We start from the raw sequence: 18,772 nt of genomic DNA, 5'->3' as shown, positions 1-18,772 counted from the left end.
ACCCAACCAGAAGAGCAAATAGAAGAATGAATCCAGAAATATGAAGATAGTGTAAGGAGTCTCTGAGACAACTTCAAGCATACCAACATTCACATTATGGAGATGCCAGGAGAAGAAGAAAGAGAGCAAGAAATTGAAAATCTATGTGCAAAAATGACAGAAAAGTTCCCCTGCCTGGGGAAAGAAATAGACTTACAAGTCCAGGAAGCAGAGAGTCCCAAACATGATGAACCCAAAGAGGCCCACAGCAAGACACATTGTAATTAAAATGCCAAAGGTTAAAGACAAAGAGAGAATCTTAAAAGCATCAAGAGAAAAGCAGTTAGTTACCTACAAGGGAGCTCCCATAACACTTCAGCTGATTTCTCAACAGAAACTTTGCAGGCCAGAAGGGAAAGGCATATTGCAAGTGATGAAAAGCAAGAACCTACAACCAAGATTACCCAGGAAAGCTATCATTTAGAATTAAAGGTCAGATAAAGAGCTTCCCAGACAAGAAAAAGCTAAAGGAGTTCACCACCACCAAACCAGTACTACATGAAATGTTGAAGGGTTTTCTTGAAGAAGAAGCTAATGAACAAAAGAAACTGACAAAGTAGACCTAGAGATATTCAAGCATGCCATACCTCAGAGGGAAGGGGGTTGGGGGTTGGGAAGAGATTAACCAAGAAAGCTATATGCATATATGCATAACCCTTGGACACAGACGATAATGGGGTGTAGGCCTGGGGAGGGGGTGGGAGTGAGGTGAAGAGGGGATTAATGGGGGGGGAAATGGGACACCTGTAATACTTTCAACAATAAAGATAAATTAAAAAAAAAAAAGAAAACAAAAACACTAACTGGAAAAGATACATGCACCCACATGTTCATTGCAGTATTATTTTGAAACGCCAAGATATGGAAACAACCTAACTATTCATCAAGACATTACAGAAAAATAAGATGTGGAATATTATCAACCATAAAAAAGAAAATCTTGCCTGGCCAGGTGCAGCTCAGCAGTTGAGTGTCGACCTAGGATCCAGGCGATTGGGGTTCGATTGCCGGTCAGGGCACATGCCCAGGTTGGGGGCCCGATCCCCAGTCGGGGACATGCAGGAGGCAGCCAATCAATGACTCTCTCATCATTGATGTTTCTATTTCTCCCTCTCCCTTCCTCTCTCTGAAATCAATAAAGATATATTCTTAGAAAAAAAAAAAGAAGAAAATCTTGCCATTTGTGACAGCGTGGATAGACCTTGAAGGTATTATGTTAAGCAAAATAAGTCAGACAGAGAAAGACAAATATTGTATGATCTCACTTATATGTGAAATAAAAAAGAGCTCATAGTTACAGAGAACAGGCGGGGGTTGGGGGTGAACGAAATGGGTGAAAGGGAATCAAAAGATATGAACTTTCAGTTGTAAAATAAGTCCATAGGGATGTAATTATATAGCATGGTGACTATAGTTAATAACTGTATTCCATACTTGAAAGTTGCTAGTAGATCTTAAAAGTTCTCATCACAACAACAAAACATTTACAACTGTATATGGTGAAATATGTTAACTAGAATTATTTTGGTGATCATTCCACAATATATACAAATATCAAATCTTAAACCAAATAATGTATCTCAATTTTTTTTTTAAATATATCTTTATTGATTTCAGAGAGAGGAAAGGAGAGAGATGGAAGCATCAGTGATGAGAGAGGCACTGGTCAGCTGCCTCCTGCACGCCCCACACTGGGGATCGAGCCCACAACCTGGGAATGTGCCCTGACTGGGAATCGAACCGCGATTTCCTGGATTATAGGTTGACACTCAACCGCTGAGCCACGCCAGCCAGCGTATCTCAATTTTTTTTTAAATGTCACCTGACTTGAGATTTTCACTAATTAGCTGATGAACCGATTTCACATGCAAAATTATCCTTTTGTTTACAGTTATCATTTTGGGGACTATGCTTGGTTCTCTTAAAAGAGAGGAATGTAGCTATTTGTGGCTCCCGTTTTTTGGCAGATGAACTCCAAGCGAGCCCAGATGACTCGGATAACAGCGTGTCAGAGAGCCTGGATGAATTCGATTACTCTGTGGCTGAAATTAGCCGCTCATTCCGTTCACAGCAGGAAATATGTGAGCAACTCAACATCAATCACATGATCCAAAGGATCTTCCTCATTACCCTGGACAACAGTGAGTTACACACTTGCAGCCAGTCTATTCGTTGCCTTGCCCTTCCTGCCTGGGTTAGGGACTTGCTCTTAGAAATGTGTTGTATCTGGTGGTTAAACAAACCTTTGGTCCTCCCTGGAGCACAGGCCTTAGATTTCAGCAAAGCTTTGATGTAACCTAAACTCAGTGTTTAGACACAGATGGAACTTTCCTTCCCAGTTTGATACTGACTGAGCTATGCAGCTACTTGCCTTTACTGCCTTAAAGAGGACATGGGAATGAATCATTTTGCTTCTCAGAGGTGACCTAAACATTTAGATGGAAACCCCAAGAGGTATGAGACAATGTTTTCCCTCTGTGCCTTATCTGTAGTTAAACCCAAAGTCAGTGCTAATGTCCAAGATTGACTCTTAAAATGTCATGATGTTAGGTTTATAACAAGCCCTTGCCCTTTAACTGGGTTTGGGGGAGGGGTTACATCTTTAGATACTGCTTTATAAGTCAAGATCATTCGAATATTAGCTGAGTCAAACTTGGAGTTCAAGAGAAGTGCTGTCTAGAACGATTGTCTGTATAAAACAGAAACATTATCCTTAACCTACTAGATTAAAACCATTTCCCAGGTGACCCAAGCTTGAAAAGTGGGAATGGCATCCCCAGCCGCTGTGTGTATTTGGAAGAAATGGCAGTAGACCTCGAAGATCAAGACTGGCTTGATATGAACAACGTTGAGCAGGTAGCATTCATGTGTTCCTATGTGTGTTGTCAGCAAAAGCTAGCCGTGCAGCTGAACTCTGCTCGCGTCTCTCCAGCCACGACTCTGCTTACCTCCATCTCTTCCGTTGTTTGTGGAGTTCCTCTTTTGGAACCTTCTTACTTACCATGACTACATGTCCAAATCTTCCCACTCTCTAAGACCAGTTATAATGTCATCTCCTTCTTCTTTATATCTTTTCCAAAATCAAAACGCATTTTACCTTATACGTGCCTAATTAACATTAGAGGAATAAAAGTTTGGTAGGGGAGACGACAAGTTGTAGGTTAACTTTGTATGTTTAAGTTATCTTTTATATAGTTTGAGTGAGGTCAGCAATCACACAGAGTAGTAGATTTCACATAAGTTTAATTCTAGATTCTTTACATCATTCAACAAATACTCTGTTAATGCTTACTCTGTGCTAGGGGCTGTACTAAATACTTGAACTTGATTTAGAATAACTTTATATATATACACCATTATGTTGTATATATAATATTTTCTAAAGTAATAAGACCCTGGGCCCTATTTCCCTCTTTACTCTGCATCCTGTACTTCTCGCAATAACCTGTCAGAATTATCTTTTACATCTTGATGTTCTCAGGTTAACTTTGAAATGGTTTAGTGTTTTTGTTTTTTCTTTGTTCTTAATAGGCTGTCTTTGCTCGCTTACTACTTCAAGATCCAGGCAACCACTTGATTAACATGACTTCTTCTACAACGTTGAATCTCTCTGCTGATCGAGATGCAGGAGAGAGGCACATTTTTTGTTACCTTTATTCCTGCTTCCAAAGAGCCAAGGAAGAGGTAATAATAATAATTCCCACTGAGTGCTGCACTGTCCTCTTGGGTATGACTTTAATGTGTAAGCCAGAGAGTTGGTTCAATGTCTTTTATATCAGTTTATATACATCATAGATATCTGTAACAGGTACTGACATTAGGCACTATTAGTTTGTCTTCTAAAGTGTTAGACTCGCCCCTTTTCCCAGTGAACCATGGCCTCTTATTCTCTCTACAAACCTCTTAAAAATCACACCCCTAAGAAAGGTCTGGTAATTCATTTCCACTGCAGTATAAATGATCGAGCAGGCCAAGCATGGTCACTTCCAGGATTGGAATTCTGACAGGTAGGTGATTCCTTAAACCAAAGAATGAAATCTCATGAGTTTTCAAGCATCCATGGGAGAGCGGTATTGTTTGGGAGTACAGTCTCTTTCCCATTGTATTTGCTATGTACAACCTTGTTCCAGGTCATAGAACTGGGCTATTCCCTCTCTTCTTTATGCCGTTTCCAGATTACCAAAGTTCCAGAGAACCTGCTACCTTTTGCAGTGCAGTGCAGGAACCTCACTGTGTCCAATACACGAACAGTTCTCCTCACCCCAGAGATATATGTTGACCAAAACATCCACGAGCAACTGGTAGATTTGATGTTGGAAGCCATCCAAGGAGCCCGTGAGTACATAAGCAAGAGCTGTGAGCGTCTACACTTTGATTTCCAAATTTAAAACTCCTCTAAGTGCATTGGAAAGCCTCAGAGTCACTGTGGGTCCAGTAAAAATTAAGGAAGAGAGTTCACACTTGACCTTTGAGGTTGAATATCAGTATAATTGTCAAAAGTATCAAGAGAGTATAGAGCCAAGGGTGTAAAGGCATATAAAAATTCCTGTGGCCCTTTCCTCTCTCCTTCGCCTTGTTAGATTTTGAAGATGTAACTGAGTTCCTGGAAGAGGCCATTGAAGCCTTGGTGTTGGATGAGGAAGTGCGAACATTTCCAGAAGTCATGATTCCAGTGTTTGATATCTTATTGGGCCGAATAAAAGATCTAGAGCTCTGCCAGATGCTGCTGTACGCATACCTGGATATCCTGCTCTATTTCACTAGGCAGAAGGACATGGCAAAGGTAAGGCTGACAGGTGGCATATAAATGAGATTTAATAATTTGTGCTTCCCTGTCCTGAGGGCACCATGATATTACCTGTTGAATAAGAGAAGGGTGTGCTGGTTGTTGTGTAGACTTAACTCCTCGAGACCCTCTCACCCCATCATATTTCTCTCATCATACAAACAGATAAGTGGGACTTATCTTCTCCTGCAGGTTTTTGTCGAATACATTCAGCCCAAGGACCTTAGCAATGGGCAGATGTACCAGAAAACCTTGCTGGGAGTAATCCTGAATATCTCCTGCTTATTAAAGACTCCGGGTGTCGTAGAAAATCATGGCTATTTCCTGAATCCATCTCGTTCCAGTCCCCAGGAGATCAAAGTACAGGAGGCCAACATCCATCAGGTGGAACTGTTTACAGTGTATCCCAGCCCCCGGTCTTAGGTTTAGTCGCCTCCTCAGGAGGGCATGCAGACGAGGCTGCTTGAGCTTCTGTGGGAAAGGAGGAGGACTGGTTGGCTTTCTACTACAATCCTGTGAAAACAGAGCCCTCTTTAGAGAGTGTGCTGAGTCAAGGAAACACCTTAGTGTGGTTTAGAGGATATACTGCTATGCTGCAGCACAGCCGCTTCCTCCTGCCCCTTGTTTTTCTCACCAACTCTATTTCTTAAAACTTCAGCTCCTAAATCTGACTGAACTCCAGCTTATAAACCAATTTCTTTCCTGTGCCTCCTTCCTATGTCCTCTATGTGGGCTTATTAGCATTAATTATAGTAGAAGTCTGGCCAACTTGAGGCAGTAAATGGTTGAATTGGGGGTAGTTTGAATCTCCCGTCATCACAACTCTCTGAAGCACAGGTTTGCAAATTACAGCAGTAGCCAACCTGCCTGCCACCTGATTTTATAAATAGTTTGATTGAACACAGCTATGCCCGTTTGTATATGTTTGTTTATGGCTTGATTTCATGCCCTAATAGTAGAGTTGAATAGTTGCTACAGAGACCACATGGTATGCAGAGCCAAAAATACGCACCATTTGACCCTTTGTGGAAAAAGGTTATCGACCCTACTCTAAAGTTTTATGAGTGCTCTGTGCATTTGGCAGCTCGTCAGGAATCTCTCATCAGTGCCCAGAAAACATTTTAAATTAGAACTGGGGGATAAGGAAAGATTAGGATTGGCATATTTTTAGAAATTGCCAGTGGCTAAGGTTTGGGAGTAACAAATATTAGGATTGTGAAACTGGAATGTTCTGTGGTTATGTTTTCTGGTTAAACAGTTCATGGCTCAGTTCCATGAAAAGATCTACCAGATGCTGAAGAACTTACTCCAGCTCTCTCCAGAAACCAAACACTGTCTCTTGTCCTGGCTTGGAAACTGTTTGCATGCAAATGCAGGCCGCACCAAGATTTGGGCCAATCAGATGCCAGAAATCTTCTTCCAAATGTATGCCTCGGATGCCTTCTTTCTGAATCTGGGTGCCGCCCTCCTGAAGCTGTGCCAGCCATTTTGCAAACCCAGGTCCTCTCGACTCCTCACCTTTAATCCCACTTACTGTGCCCTGAAGGAGTTGAATGATGAAGAACGAAAAATAAAAAATGTACACATGAGAGGTAGGGGAGTACTGGGCTTCCCAAAGAGTGAGTGAGTGAGTGTGTGTGTGACATCTGAGGCACTCGCATCCTTACCCTTTCTCACAAAGGTGCCTCTTGAAGAAGATGAGGCAGACAGAAGAGCTATTATAAATTTTATAAGAACACATTTTTACAAATAAAACTGGTAGCTTTTAGGTGTGCTTTAGTGAGACCTCTCTGCATTTGGCAGCCTTTGGGTATGCATTCATTATTCCTTTTAAATGTGAATAAAGCACAGTCCCTAGCCTTGATGAATTCAGAAATGCCAGGGGACGGCAGATACAGCAACAGGCGATCGTAATATGGTGCAGGGCTGAGCTAGCGGAACCAGAGGAAGAAGTGAGAAATTCTACAGACATTGGAGGTCTTCATAGCTAAGCTTTGAGAGATGAGGGTTTATCAAGCAAAGGAGCCAAAGGATCCCTTTATACCGAGGGAATAACAAGAATAAAGGTACAGAGCTATGGAGGGTTCAACCAAGGAACGGTGAGAAGGTCATTGTGGCTAAAGCAAGGGGTAGGTGGGGGGAGGAAAGGGTATGGGAATGGCAGGAAATGAGTCTGGGGAGGCAGAAGATTGGGGCCAGATTAGAGAAAACTCGAACAGTACAGAGAAGTGAGAAGAAAATAAATCACAGTTCTACCACTCAGAATAAATTACACTTAATTTCAGTATACGTATTTCCTCCCAGTTTTATAACTCTTCTAGTTATAAAAGTAATTTATATTCAAAAGCAAATAATCTTAAATACAGAAAAGCACAAAATAGAGACAGTGATCCATTGTCTAGCACTTGAGAAATCTGCAGTTAACTATCATTCCTTTTAATTTTTGGTTATTTCATGATTAAGCTAAAGAAATTTAACTGCATTTCTGTAGATAGTGAGAGGCCAAAAGATACTTTTAGACAAAGGAGTAGTAATGTGATAAGATCTGTTTTTAAGATGATATTAAAGACAACAACACTGGCAGCGGTGTGGAAGTTGAACTAGAGTAAGGGCCCCGAGACTAGGGTAGATGTCTGTGGTGAGCCATTCACTGTTCCTTTTCACTTCTCTGAGGTTTGGACAAAGAAACCTGTCTGATCCCAGCTGTGCAGGAGCCAAAGTTTCCCCAGAACTACAACCTTGTGACGGAGAACCTTGTCCTGACAGAGTACACCTTACACTTGGGGTTTCACAGGTAACCCTCCAATGTCATTAAGGGAAGAGCTGCTTAGCTGTGCTGATGACCAGAAGGCTCAAAGTGCATCTCATACTCCCACTTTCCTCTGACGGCTTACATTAGGGTCTGGTAGGAAGGGCATTATATGCATTTATTTGTGTTTATGTGAATTGGCTTTGTCCAGATAACTTGAATTTATTTTTAATTATTGACCTGTTAAACTTTTTAAGATTAAACATACACTAGTATTCTTCTCTAAAGATGCAGATTTTAAAATCACTGTCTTCCTGTTGTCATATGTGAAAATGGAATTTTCATTTGATATTTCACTTTTGCTCTTGAATTTTCATTACTTACTACTCCTGATGAAAAAAGACCAAGCTCTACACTATGGTATAGAGACAAATTAAAGAAATGTTCATAAGGGATTCCAGTAAGGTCAGTAGGACCACAAAAGGTCCATGTTTCAAAGATGAAGGGGGTTCTAGAAGTGTGAAGATTCACGAACTAGAGCATATGACTTTCAGAAATGGTTCTGGTTCTAGCTAGCTATAGGCATTCGAGGATTTTTTTCCCTCTGATTCAGCTGACTGTGACTACAAGTATAAATAAGGAGAGAAAATAGCTACTCGCTCACAGTTATAGACTATAGGAAGTGGTATTGAGGGTAGCAATTTTTAATACCTTAGGATACTTATATCGACAGAGCATTTTTCAAAAAGGCAAATTTCTCAAAAAATGAAATTATATTTTTATTAGAGTTTTTCTATCTCTGTCATTGACATTTTTTTGTTTGTTTTTTGTTTAAAATATTACAGATGTCCCCTTTTCTCTCCAGTGACCCATTCCACCCCGTCCCACCCCCCTCCCCAGTCCCTCTCCACACCGTTGTTTGTGTCCTTGGGTTGTGCATATATGCATATAAATTCTTTGGTTACTCTCTCCCCCTCCACCCACCCGCTCTCCTCCATCCCTCAGATTCGTCAGTCTGATCCATGCTTCCATGTCATTGAATCTGTTCTGTTCATCAGTTTATTAAGTTCTTTAGATTCCACATATAAGTGAGATCATGTGATGTTTGTCTGTCTCTGCCTGGCTTATTTCGCTTAGCATAATATTCTCCAGTTCCATCCATACTGTCCCAAAGGGTACGAGGTCCATCTTCTTAACAGCTGTGTAGTATTCCATGGTGTGAATACACAGCTTTTATCCCACAGCTTTTATCCACTCATCTACTGATGGGCACTTGAGGTGTTTCCAGATCTTAGCTATTGTAAACTGTGCTGCTATGAACATCGCGGTGCATATATTCTTTCTGATTAGTGTTTCAGGTTCTTAGGATATATTCCTAGAAGTGGGATCACTGGGTCAAAAGGCAGCTCCATTTTTAATTTTTTTGAGGAACCTCCACACTGTTTTCCATAGTGGCTGCACCAGTCTGCATTCCCACCAGCAGTGTCCTAGGGAGTCACTGACATTTTCAGTGAGACAGTAGATAACAGTTCAGTATGTTTGACCTGTTTAACCTCCTAGATTCAAACACAAAAATGATGTCATCTAATTTCCCACTATAGGCTGCATAGCTTGGCCGTTATCTAAGGGCCAAACGAGATGATTTTGGACTATACACATAGAGAAGACTCTGTAACGTTGAATTATGGGTCTTCTTTTCGTTAGAGAACATTTGGCTGACCCTCTGAGAAATAATTTTATATTGAGCCGCGGAAGGCTGGAAGCTGCTGCTCGTACATTGCATCCTGGTGGCTGCTCGCTCATGTGGGCGTCACTGACGTAGGGTCCTCCTGTCACCCTCATCTGACGAGTGAAGATATTTTTTCCATTGATTTTTAGAGAGAGTGGATGGGGGGAGGAGAGAAACATCTATGTGAGAGAGAGAGACATCGATTGGTTGCCTCCCACATGAGCCCAGACTGGGTTCGGGGATCAAACTTTTCGACCCTCCAGTGCAGAGACTGACACTCTTAACCACTGAGCCACGCCGGCCAGGGCTTTAATTCTCTTCTAACCATGGAAAGACTGTCCATGAAACCACATCTAAGTACAATCATTGCACTTGTGTGTTGTCAGACTCTCCTGCTGGGCTGCTTGTATTTTGCTTAATAGTTATTTATTTGACATAATAACAGCCCAGTCTACACCCTGCCTACTATTTGTAATTACCTGTAATTATGTTGAATACTTGGTAACATTTTCCCAGTGCTATGCCCCCTGCCTCTGTCTTCTCAATAACTTTCATGAGTGCCTTCTGTATTATCGTAATTGCAGCTCCCTACATCCTAAAACAGATACTAGAATAAATAAGGATTTGTATTTCTGGAATGGTCTGTACTCAACTATCCCTATAATATGTGCCTCCTGACCCAATCTCTTCTGCTTTCTTGGGAGCAGGTTGCATGATCAGATGGTAAAAATCAACCAAAATCTGCATCGGCTGCAGGTCGCCTGGCGGGATGCTCAGCAAAGCTCTAGCCCTGCTGCTGACAACCTGCGTGAGCAGTTTGAACGACTAATGACCATCTATCTTTCTACCAAGACTGCCATGACTGAGCCACAGATGCTACAAAACTGCCTAAATTTGCAGGTGTCTATGGCTGTTCTACTTGTTCAGCTGGCCATAGGCAATGAGGGCTCACAGCCGCTAGAGCTCACTTTCCCTCTGCCGGCTGGCTGCAGCTCCTTGGCTTACGTGCCAGGTAAGCAGGCTTCCCCTGGGAACTTTCTGTTCAGAGCCACCTAAGTTTAATTGGGTCGCTGTGGAAGTCTCATCCTCAAAATACCCTTCCTTAGTTATATGCAGCTGTTTCTGGACAAACTACTCATACTTGCAGATAACACCTACTGGTCAAAGTATAGGGGAGCTGACAGCTATGTACTCAGCCCTGTGTCCTCACTGCTCTGCATATCAGAAAGCAGTCTTCTAATGACTAAGGGCAGTCAAGGTGTTCTGAGCTGTTAGTTTCTATCAACTTCAAAATGTATCTAACTCGCCCTGTGCTATTCTTTAGGGGGGAAAATCATCTCTTGGTTAACTGAGAAGGGAGCTTGTGTGTGTGTGTGTGTATGTCCTGAGTGGTTGACAGGTATTGTGCATCAAAATCAGATTATATGTTCTTGATAACTATATTAGCCATCTATTGCTGAGTAACAAATTACCCCAGAACACAGAAGCTTTAAAACAGCAAACATTGTTTCACACGGATTCTCTGGGAATCCAGGAGCAGCTTAGCTGCCTGGTTCTGACTCTGGGTCTCTCATGAGGTTTTAGCCAAGCTGTCAGCCAGGGCCATAGGAATCTGAAGGCTTGACCAGGGCTGAAGGATCTGCTTACAAGCCTAGTCATGTGGCTGTTGGCAGAACTCATGTGGCTGTTGCATGCTGGCCTCTTTTCTAGACCACACAGGCCCCTCCTTAGTACTACTCATGACATGGCAGCTGGCTCCCCCCAGAACAAGTGACCCAAATGGGAGCTGTTGACTTTTATAACCTAGTCATGAGAATGACACGCCATCAGTGGTGTATGCCTCAGGGTGCATCTTCCACCCAGGAGGAATATGGGGCGGGACACACAAGGGCGTGAATACCAGGAGGTGAGAACCAACCTGGAGATTGGTGACCACAGTCACCTAACAAATCTTTATTCAAGATTCCTCATATCTCTGAGGGTTGTTAGTGCACAGTTGACCTTGAGTGTGGACTTTCTTAAACTTCGCTGGTGTATTAACAGTATTTTTGTGTCTCTACGACTCTTGGATAAAAATTTAAATTGACACATTTAAAGGAGAGTCTACATTTATTAACTTATCACCATTCCTTGTACCTACAAGACATTTGGGTTTTGTTAACCTTCATTAAGTACAGTGTAGAATTTGTATGTACAGAAAGTCAGACATTTGGCTAATGCCACTGATTTTCCCCCCCAGAATTTTTTGCAGATAACCTGGGCGATTTCCTGATTTTCCTCCGCCGCTTTGCCGATGACGTCTTAGAGACATCAGCAGATTCCCTGGAACATGTCCTTCACTTTATCACCATTTTCACTGGCAGCATAGAAAGGTGAAGTACTAAAGCTGAGCTGTCACTGTTTAGAGCTATAAAACATTCAGAAGACTAAACCAAGAAACAAACAAGGCTGATCAGAGTTGCCTTTGGAAGTTGTGTTAACATTATCGACCCCCTGTCCATCCTTATGGGTAGCCAAAAATGCCACTCTGGGGAGGCAGAGGACTTTGCCCACAGAGAACTTGAGCTTGCATATCAGGTACCTGATAGGACTTCCACTGCTGCCCCTGGTTAAAATGTTACCTTCATGGAAAAGCTTTGCCAGTGGCAGCCAGGTGCTAATGATCTTTTAATAATTGTATGATACAGTTTGCTCTTGGAATCCTGAGTTGGATGAGCAGTAAACTTAGGTGAATGCTTCCTGATTTCAAGTCTCTCATTCGTAGCCTCTGGTCCTCTTTCCCAAAGGGAGATACTCTGACCTGTAGAGAGGCGTCTCTGATTTTTCTGGTGCCTAGGCCAAAGGAAATAAACAATGTGTACGTAAAGGAAGATTTGCTACACAAAGAAAGTGATCCACAATCCCTGGAGCCATGTCAGTGAGAAGTAGGTAAAAGCCAATCCTTCCCTGAGCTGAGCAGATCTAATGAGAAAACAAGCCAGCAAATATTTATTAGGTGCATGTTGTATGCACTGTGAGTAATATAGAGTAATCATCCTGGCCCTTGCTTCCCAAACGCTTGGAAAGGCAAGTCTGTCCCAGATGGGACAGCCGGAATAGTAAGAGTAAGAAATGCATTATCGTAGAGAAGTGCACAGAATGGTTAAACGTTAAGTGCTCACCCTCACACATGGTAAGCTACGGCCTCAAAAGTTGAACGGTGTCCCCTGCATTATCCCCCAGAAGTGACAGACTTAAAACTGCAGAATCCTCTTTTTGCCCCATAGTGCTGGGATAAGGATGTTTTGGCTCCCGTGGAGACTAGCCATAAAATTTCAGTCCTTGGCTTGGATGCTTTTGGCATGGTCTTTGGAGGCTGGGCCAAGCCACTTTATCTAAGCAGTTTCAGTCTCTCCTAACCCTCCTGAGCAGACTGGATAGCTAGGGCCCCACACCAGTGTGTACACCAGTACTTTTGGATAAACAGAAATGTAAATGGCTGAAATGAATGATGATGAAGATAATGAAATAGTTTTCAAACAGCCTTATCTGGCATAAAAGAAGAAACGAGAGACTGAAACACCTGCACATTCACGGGGAGAGATGAGGGAAAAGCAGTCTGTGATCTGAGTGCATTATGTACGATGCTTCTGGGAAATGTGATTTTACTATGAGGCTGCTTTTTTTGTATTTAAGTAGATACAGTGAAAGCAACTGCTGACGGGGTTATCAGAAAAAACACTGAGGGTTCAGGTCAGTAAGGAAATGGTAACTTGCTCGCCCCCCGGCTAAGACAGACGTGCACACCTTCCTGCAGCTGCCGGGCTCACACTGCCTCTTCGTCCCAGTCTCTTCTAGTTTTCTTTACAGATGCATATCTGTCTTCAGTTACGAAGGGTACAATGGTCACCCATTAACTTCAGGTTTAAGTACTAAACTGCAGTCTTCATCAAATAAAAGAAAATACTTAGAAAAATCTACCAACTTAGCTTGCTTTCTGCCCTACTTGCAGGATGAAGAATCCCCACCTAAGGGCCAAATTGGCAGAGGTGTTGGAAGCAGTGATGCCCCACCTGGATCAGACCCCCAATCCCTTGGTATCCAGTGTGTTCCATCGGAAACGTGTGTTCTGCAGCTTTCCCTACGCAGCCCACCTTGCAGAAGCGCTAATCAAGGTCTTTGTGGACATTGAGTTTACAGGTAAAGCACTCTAGAACTGAAAAGCTGGTATGTGTGCAGTTTCATAGCTTGATCAGTATTTGAATATCAGAAAAATGTCATCCTCATTTATTGAATTCCTACCATGTGCCACCTTGATGCTAAGTGCTTATATTGTTTCATTAATTGTCACCATCTGGAAAGTTTTATTGTATTGTCCTCATTTTACATATGAAGATATGGATCCTCAAAAAGATTAAAATACTTGTCTGTCTTACAACTAAGTGGTAGGCTCAGGTCTGTCTCACCTAAAAAAAAAACATTCTTACCAACTTTATTATATTGTTTGATCAGATCATACTCAAGCAAATTAGGCTGTCCAATTAAAACCTGAGTCTGTATTTTCTCTGCCTCAAAATTTCAGAATAGTGGATAATGACACAGTGCGCTGGTTGGGATAGTCTTTATCCCTATTGTCTAACTCTCACAGTCAAATTGTTAGATAAGAATAACAGCAGGCACCTGGCCCACATGGCTCAGTGGTTGACCATTGACTTTTGATCCCGGAGATCGAGGTTTGATTCCCAGTCAGGGCACATGCCCGGGTTGCAGGCTCGATCCCCAGTAGGGGGCGTGCAGGAGTCAGCCGATCAATGACTCATCAGTGATGTTTCTCTCTCTCTCTCCCTTCCTCTCTGAAGTCAGTAAAGACATTTAAAAAAAAAAAACAGCAGGCAACATTCCCTTTCTCTCTTCACCTTTTGAGATCTAACCCTAAGGTGCTATGTTTGAGTAAACAATACCCCATCTCAAGCAGTAAACAGGATGTTAAGCAGTTATTTAAAACCCCTTTGGGGTTTTTTTGTTATTTTTTTAATCCTCACCCAAGGATGTGTGTTTTTATTTTAGAGAGAGGAACGGAGAGAGAGAGAGACAGAGAAACATCTGTGTGAGAGAGAAACATCAACTGGTTGCCTCTTGTACATGCCCCAACCAGGGACCAAACCAGCAACCTAGGTATGTGCCCTGATCAGGAATCAAACCCACAACCTTTTAGTGTATGGGACAGCACTCCAACCAACCGAGGCACACCAGCTAGTGCAAGATCCCCTTTTTTTAAAAAATATATTTTTATTTATTTCAGAGAGAGAAACATCAGTGATGAGAGAGTCATTGATCAGCTTCCTCCCTGACTGGGTATTGAGCCCGCAACCTGGGCATGTGCCCTGACCAGGAATCAAACCCCGATCGCCTGGATCTTAGGTCGATGCGCAACCGCTGAGCCGCGCCTGGCCGACTGCAAGATCCCTTTTAAAGGGGATGGCCTACTACCCAATGATAAATATATTCATTATTTTTTTAATTTTATTTTTCAATTACAGTTTACATTCGATATTATTTTATATTAGTTTCAGGTGCACAGCATAGTTGTTAGACAGTACTTCAGAAAAAGATACTTAACATTTTATTGACTCCCTTTCCATATTTGGATTTTGCGTTTGTCACTTGCTCACCTGAGCCTTGATTTCCTCATCTGTAAAATAGGTTGAAGTGATGAGTGAGAGAGTGCATGTAAATCTTCATAGTACATAAGAAGTTGCACAATAGCTGCAGTTATCTCTTTATATGACCATTACAACCCTTTGATAGAGGATATATTATAATTCCCGTCTTATTTCTGAGGAAGTGGAAGTTGCGAAAGGTTAAGAGACTTGCATTATGGAGCAGAAGGAACACCTGGGCATCCAACTCCATATCCTGTGCTCTTCCTTTATTATCTGGCCCAACCTGTAGTGCTCCAGCGGTACTTTTGCTATGTTGAAAGCAATATAAGCCTCAGGTTTTTAGCTCCTAATCTGATTTTTCAGAGTAGTCAAGAACCAGCTAGCTGCACAGCTGGCATGTTACCTGTGAAGAGCAGGGATTACTTATCCCTGTCCGCACGTGGCTGCCTCTGCCACAGTCAAAGCCTCATCCGAGGCTGATCAATACTCTGCATTTGATGTGGAAGCATTTGTTTCCCTTGGCTCTTATTGTATAGTGTGGTCCTTGTTCTTTTCTGTGTAAGGTATCCTTTTGTTTGTCAGTAAGGAAAGAAGCAAACACTTGGCCACAACTCGAGGCCTTTATAAACCCCTGAGGCAGATTTTGTCAGAGGCCTCGACACGTTCAGAATAAAGGAAACTGGCTACATGTAGACATAAGCTCTTGCTCCTCCTCTAATGGCACCACCCTTGCATGTGATTTTGCTCTTACCTTACCCTAGGAGACCCCCATCAATTTGAACAGAAGTTCAATTACCGCCGTCCCATGTACCCCATCCTGAGGTACATGTGGGGAACAGACACCTATCGAGAGAGCATTAAGGTGAGAGTGTTTCGGTGAAACCAAACTGAGCTGTCAGAGTTTCACTACAGATAAGCCCCAGAAAGCTGCAGTTCAGAACTAAACTGGTTTTCTCTTGGCCTGGGCCTTACAGGACTTGGCGGACTATGCCTCTAAGAATTTGGAAGCCATGAACCCCCCACTTTTTCTCCGCTTTCTTAACCTGCTAATGAACGATGCCATCTTCCTTTTGGATGAAGCCATACAGGTAAAAAAAGAAGAAAAGAAAAAAACAGATTAACTGCTCCTGTACCATGAAATCAATGACACAGATGGCAATTTCATGGGACTGTGATTTCAACATGTTTGCTATCCTCGTGCTTCTAGTACTGTCTTAGACACCAGTAATTTGCAAGTGGTAGTAGTGTGCTGCCGGCCTTGCTGTTACAGAGCTTGAGAGGTATTGTCCATTAGAGGCCAAGATCAAGGCCTATTGAAGCCTCACACTGGGATGATACTTTGGCAGTGGGTGGAAAAGAAAGCGTGATAAGGCCAAACTAAGGTTCATGGGCAGAACTACTTAGGCCAGTGCTACAAGAGTAGCGAGGACCTTGCGTTTGGTCAGTGACTTTCACTTCACCCTTTTCTACCCCAACACATTAGCAACAGTGGCTCACTAGGCAGTGATGCCACCCTTCTCTCCTAAAAGATTCTCATTTTTATACCACTGCTTGAAAAAAAACTAGTTTGGGTTATTTTTTCATATAAAGACTAAGTCGTCTATACTCCTTATCTCTCCACTGCCTCCCAAATCTTTAGCTATATAGTAACAAGAGTTTCACAAAATGTAGAACTGGGTGCCTCTCAGCTCCTTCAGTGTGTCATATCCTTTACCATCCCTATGGAGCTGCCTGTTGCTCATGTAAAAATATCCCATATCTGCAACAGGTATGTAAGTAGGGCAGGGACCCAACAGGAGATGTAGCAGGCAAATCATGAGGGTAGCCTGATGGGTAGCCATGACCTCCTCGTATTGATTAGCAATCTCCCAGCAATTTGTATTTCATTTGTGAGAAAATTTTCCAGCTTCTTTCATAATCCTATAAGATTTTAGACAGATTTTCTTAGAAAACAAGAACAACCCATGTGTAAACAGAGCCTTCTAGCAGGAGCTGTGTGACTCAAAAAAATGACAGATGGCATTTTCATGGGACTGTAATTTTAACATGTTTTCTACAGCATCAAGAGAGAGGGTTTTAAATATGGTTCTCCTTCCCGACATCTTGCATGTTTGATGAAGCTTTGTTTTTTGATAAACAGTTTTTTGGGATTTTACTCTTTTTCTATCTTTCAGGAAGGATTCACCCTTTTTTCACTGAGGCCTGTTTGTCTTTGCCTTGGTTTCATATATTACACCATTTACCCTCCTTTCTATTTCACAGACTATAATATTTCGAGAGGAATTACCAAAAAGTCTACCGAGGCTGAAACAAAACTATATGCAGCCACAATTTTTTTTTTTTTTTTTGCCCCCAAAATTTCTTTTTTAGCTTCAGCCCCGTGCTGAGAAATAAAGCCTCATTTCCCTTATGGTAGTCCCTGGTTTTCCCAGCATAGTAGACTAGATTTTAAATATGACCTTCCCTTCCTCTGCCCTTTCTTCTCTGACACATCCGCCTCTGGTTTCTATAGTATTTAAGCAAGATAAAGATCCAACAGATTGAGAAGGATCGAGGTGAATGGGATAGTCTGGCTCCAGAAGCCCGCCGAGAGAAGGAAGCTGGCCTGCAGATGTTTGGACAGCTGGCACGTTTCCATAACATCATGTCCAATGAAACGATCGGTACCCTTGCCTTTCTGACATCAGGTAAGCACAAAGAGCACTGCTTTCCCAAAAAGTGCAGTGGTCTAAATCTGTTAATTTGAGAGATAAGCCCAGCTGAAACTGAGTATTCAAACTCTGGTGACAGTATTCTCCACAACAGGAGAGAGAAATGCATCACTAGAGAGGCTTCAGGAAAATTATGCTGCCCTGTGGACATGGGAATAAGGAAGTGGCCCACCTCACATCACTGCCAGAAAGCACAAATGGGTATAGTTTTTCTTGAGGACAAGTTAGCCACATGAATATATCAGGGGTGGAGAGGAGGATTATTAACCTGAAAAATATTCTGGAACTCTGGTTAAATGTTGTGGATCAACCAGAGACATTTATCTCCATTCCTTCTACAGCTACACTGTCCAGTGCAGTAGCCACTTGCCACATCTGGCTATCAAACATTTAAAATGTGGCTAGTCTGAATTGAGATGTGCTATACGTAAATACACACTGCAAGACTTAATATTAAAACACTTATTAATAACTTTTATGTTGATTACACACCAAATGACAACCAAGAAGCACCAGATATTTGAGGAAATCTTTCTAATATGAAAACTATTTTTTTAGTTTATTGATTTTTAGAGAGAGAGGAAGTGAGAGGGAGAAAGGAAGAGAAAATCAATGTGAGAGACAAATACTGATTGGCTGCCTCCTGTATGCCCCACACTGGGGATCAAGCCTGCAACCCAGGCATGTGCCCTTGACCAGGAATTAAACCTTTCAGTGCACAGGACAATGCCCAACCAACTGAGCCACACTGATCACAGCAATATATGAAAACTTTTTCCAGGATATGTTTTCCATTGCTTTTCAGAGAAAGTGAAAGGGAGAGAGAGAGGAAGACATCCATGTGATAGGGACACATCATTTGGTTGCCTCCCACACATGCCTCAACTGGGGCCAGGCCAGAAATTGAGCCTGCAACTGAGGTACATGTCCTTGGCCGGAATCGAACCAGGGACCCTTCCATCTGTGTGCTCTGACCACTAAGCCAAGCCAGCTAGGGTAATAGATGAAAACTTTTATAAAAATCTTTATAACCTCAGATGGATAAGAGAAGGATCAAAGATAAATTCAAGGAACTCTTCCATGAAAGCAGAACAGAAAGGACTCAGATCAGAATTT

The 18,772-nt window shown here is 42.2% G+C and overlaps 1 protein-coding gene across 2 annotated transcripts in view; it reads left to right on the top strand.

Annotated features, from left to right (window-relative positions):
* Positions 1 to 18,772, top strand: part of UBE4A (ubiquitination factor E4A) — a 49,357-nt gene that overhangs the window by 16,317 nt on the left and 14,268 nt on the right. For both annotated transcript variants that reach the window (XM_016204715.2, XM_016204716.2), the window contains exons 3-16: positions 2,007 to 2,180; positions 2,783 to 2,895; positions 3,571 to 3,723; positions 4,215 to 4,374; positions 4,620 to 4,822; positions 5,018 to 5,209; positions 6,084 to 6,417; positions 7,499 to 7,619; positions 10,011 to 10,315; positions 11,543 to 11,675; positions 13,295 to 13,482; positions 15,707 to 15,807; positions 15,920 to 16,033; positions 17,458 to 17,632. In XM_016204715.2, coding sequence (XP_016060201.1) covers positions 2,007 to 2,180; positions 2,783 to 2,895; positions 3,571 to 3,723; positions 4,215 to 4,374; positions 4,620 to 4,822; positions 5,018 to 5,209; positions 6,084 to 6,417; positions 7,499 to 7,619; positions 10,011 to 10,315; positions 11,543 to 11,675; positions 13,295 to 13,482; positions 15,707 to 15,807; positions 15,920 to 16,033; positions 17,458 to 17,632 — 2,466 coding nt within the window. The remainder of the gene's footprint in view (positions 1 to 2,006; positions 2,181 to 2,782; positions 2,896 to 3,570; positions 3,724 to 4,214; positions 4,375 to 4,619; positions 4,823 to 5,017; positions 5,210 to 6,083; positions 6,418 to 7,498; positions 7,620 to 10,010; positions 10,316 to 11,542; positions 11,676 to 13,294; positions 13,483 to 15,706; positions 15,808 to 15,919; positions 16,034 to 17,457; positions 17,633 to 18,772) is intronic.

Source organism: Miniopterus natalensis, chromosome 11, assembly GCF_054644295.1.
Source record: "Miniopterus natalensis isolate mMinNat1 chromosome 11, mMinNat1.hap1, whole genome shotgun sequence".
Taxonomy (NCBI): Eukaryota; Metazoa; Chordata; class Mammalia; order Chiroptera; family Miniopteridae; genus Miniopterus; species Miniopterus natalensis.
The sequence above is the reverse complement of the archived record's forward strand: the minus strand, read 5'-3'. Positions and strand labels throughout refer to the sequence as shown.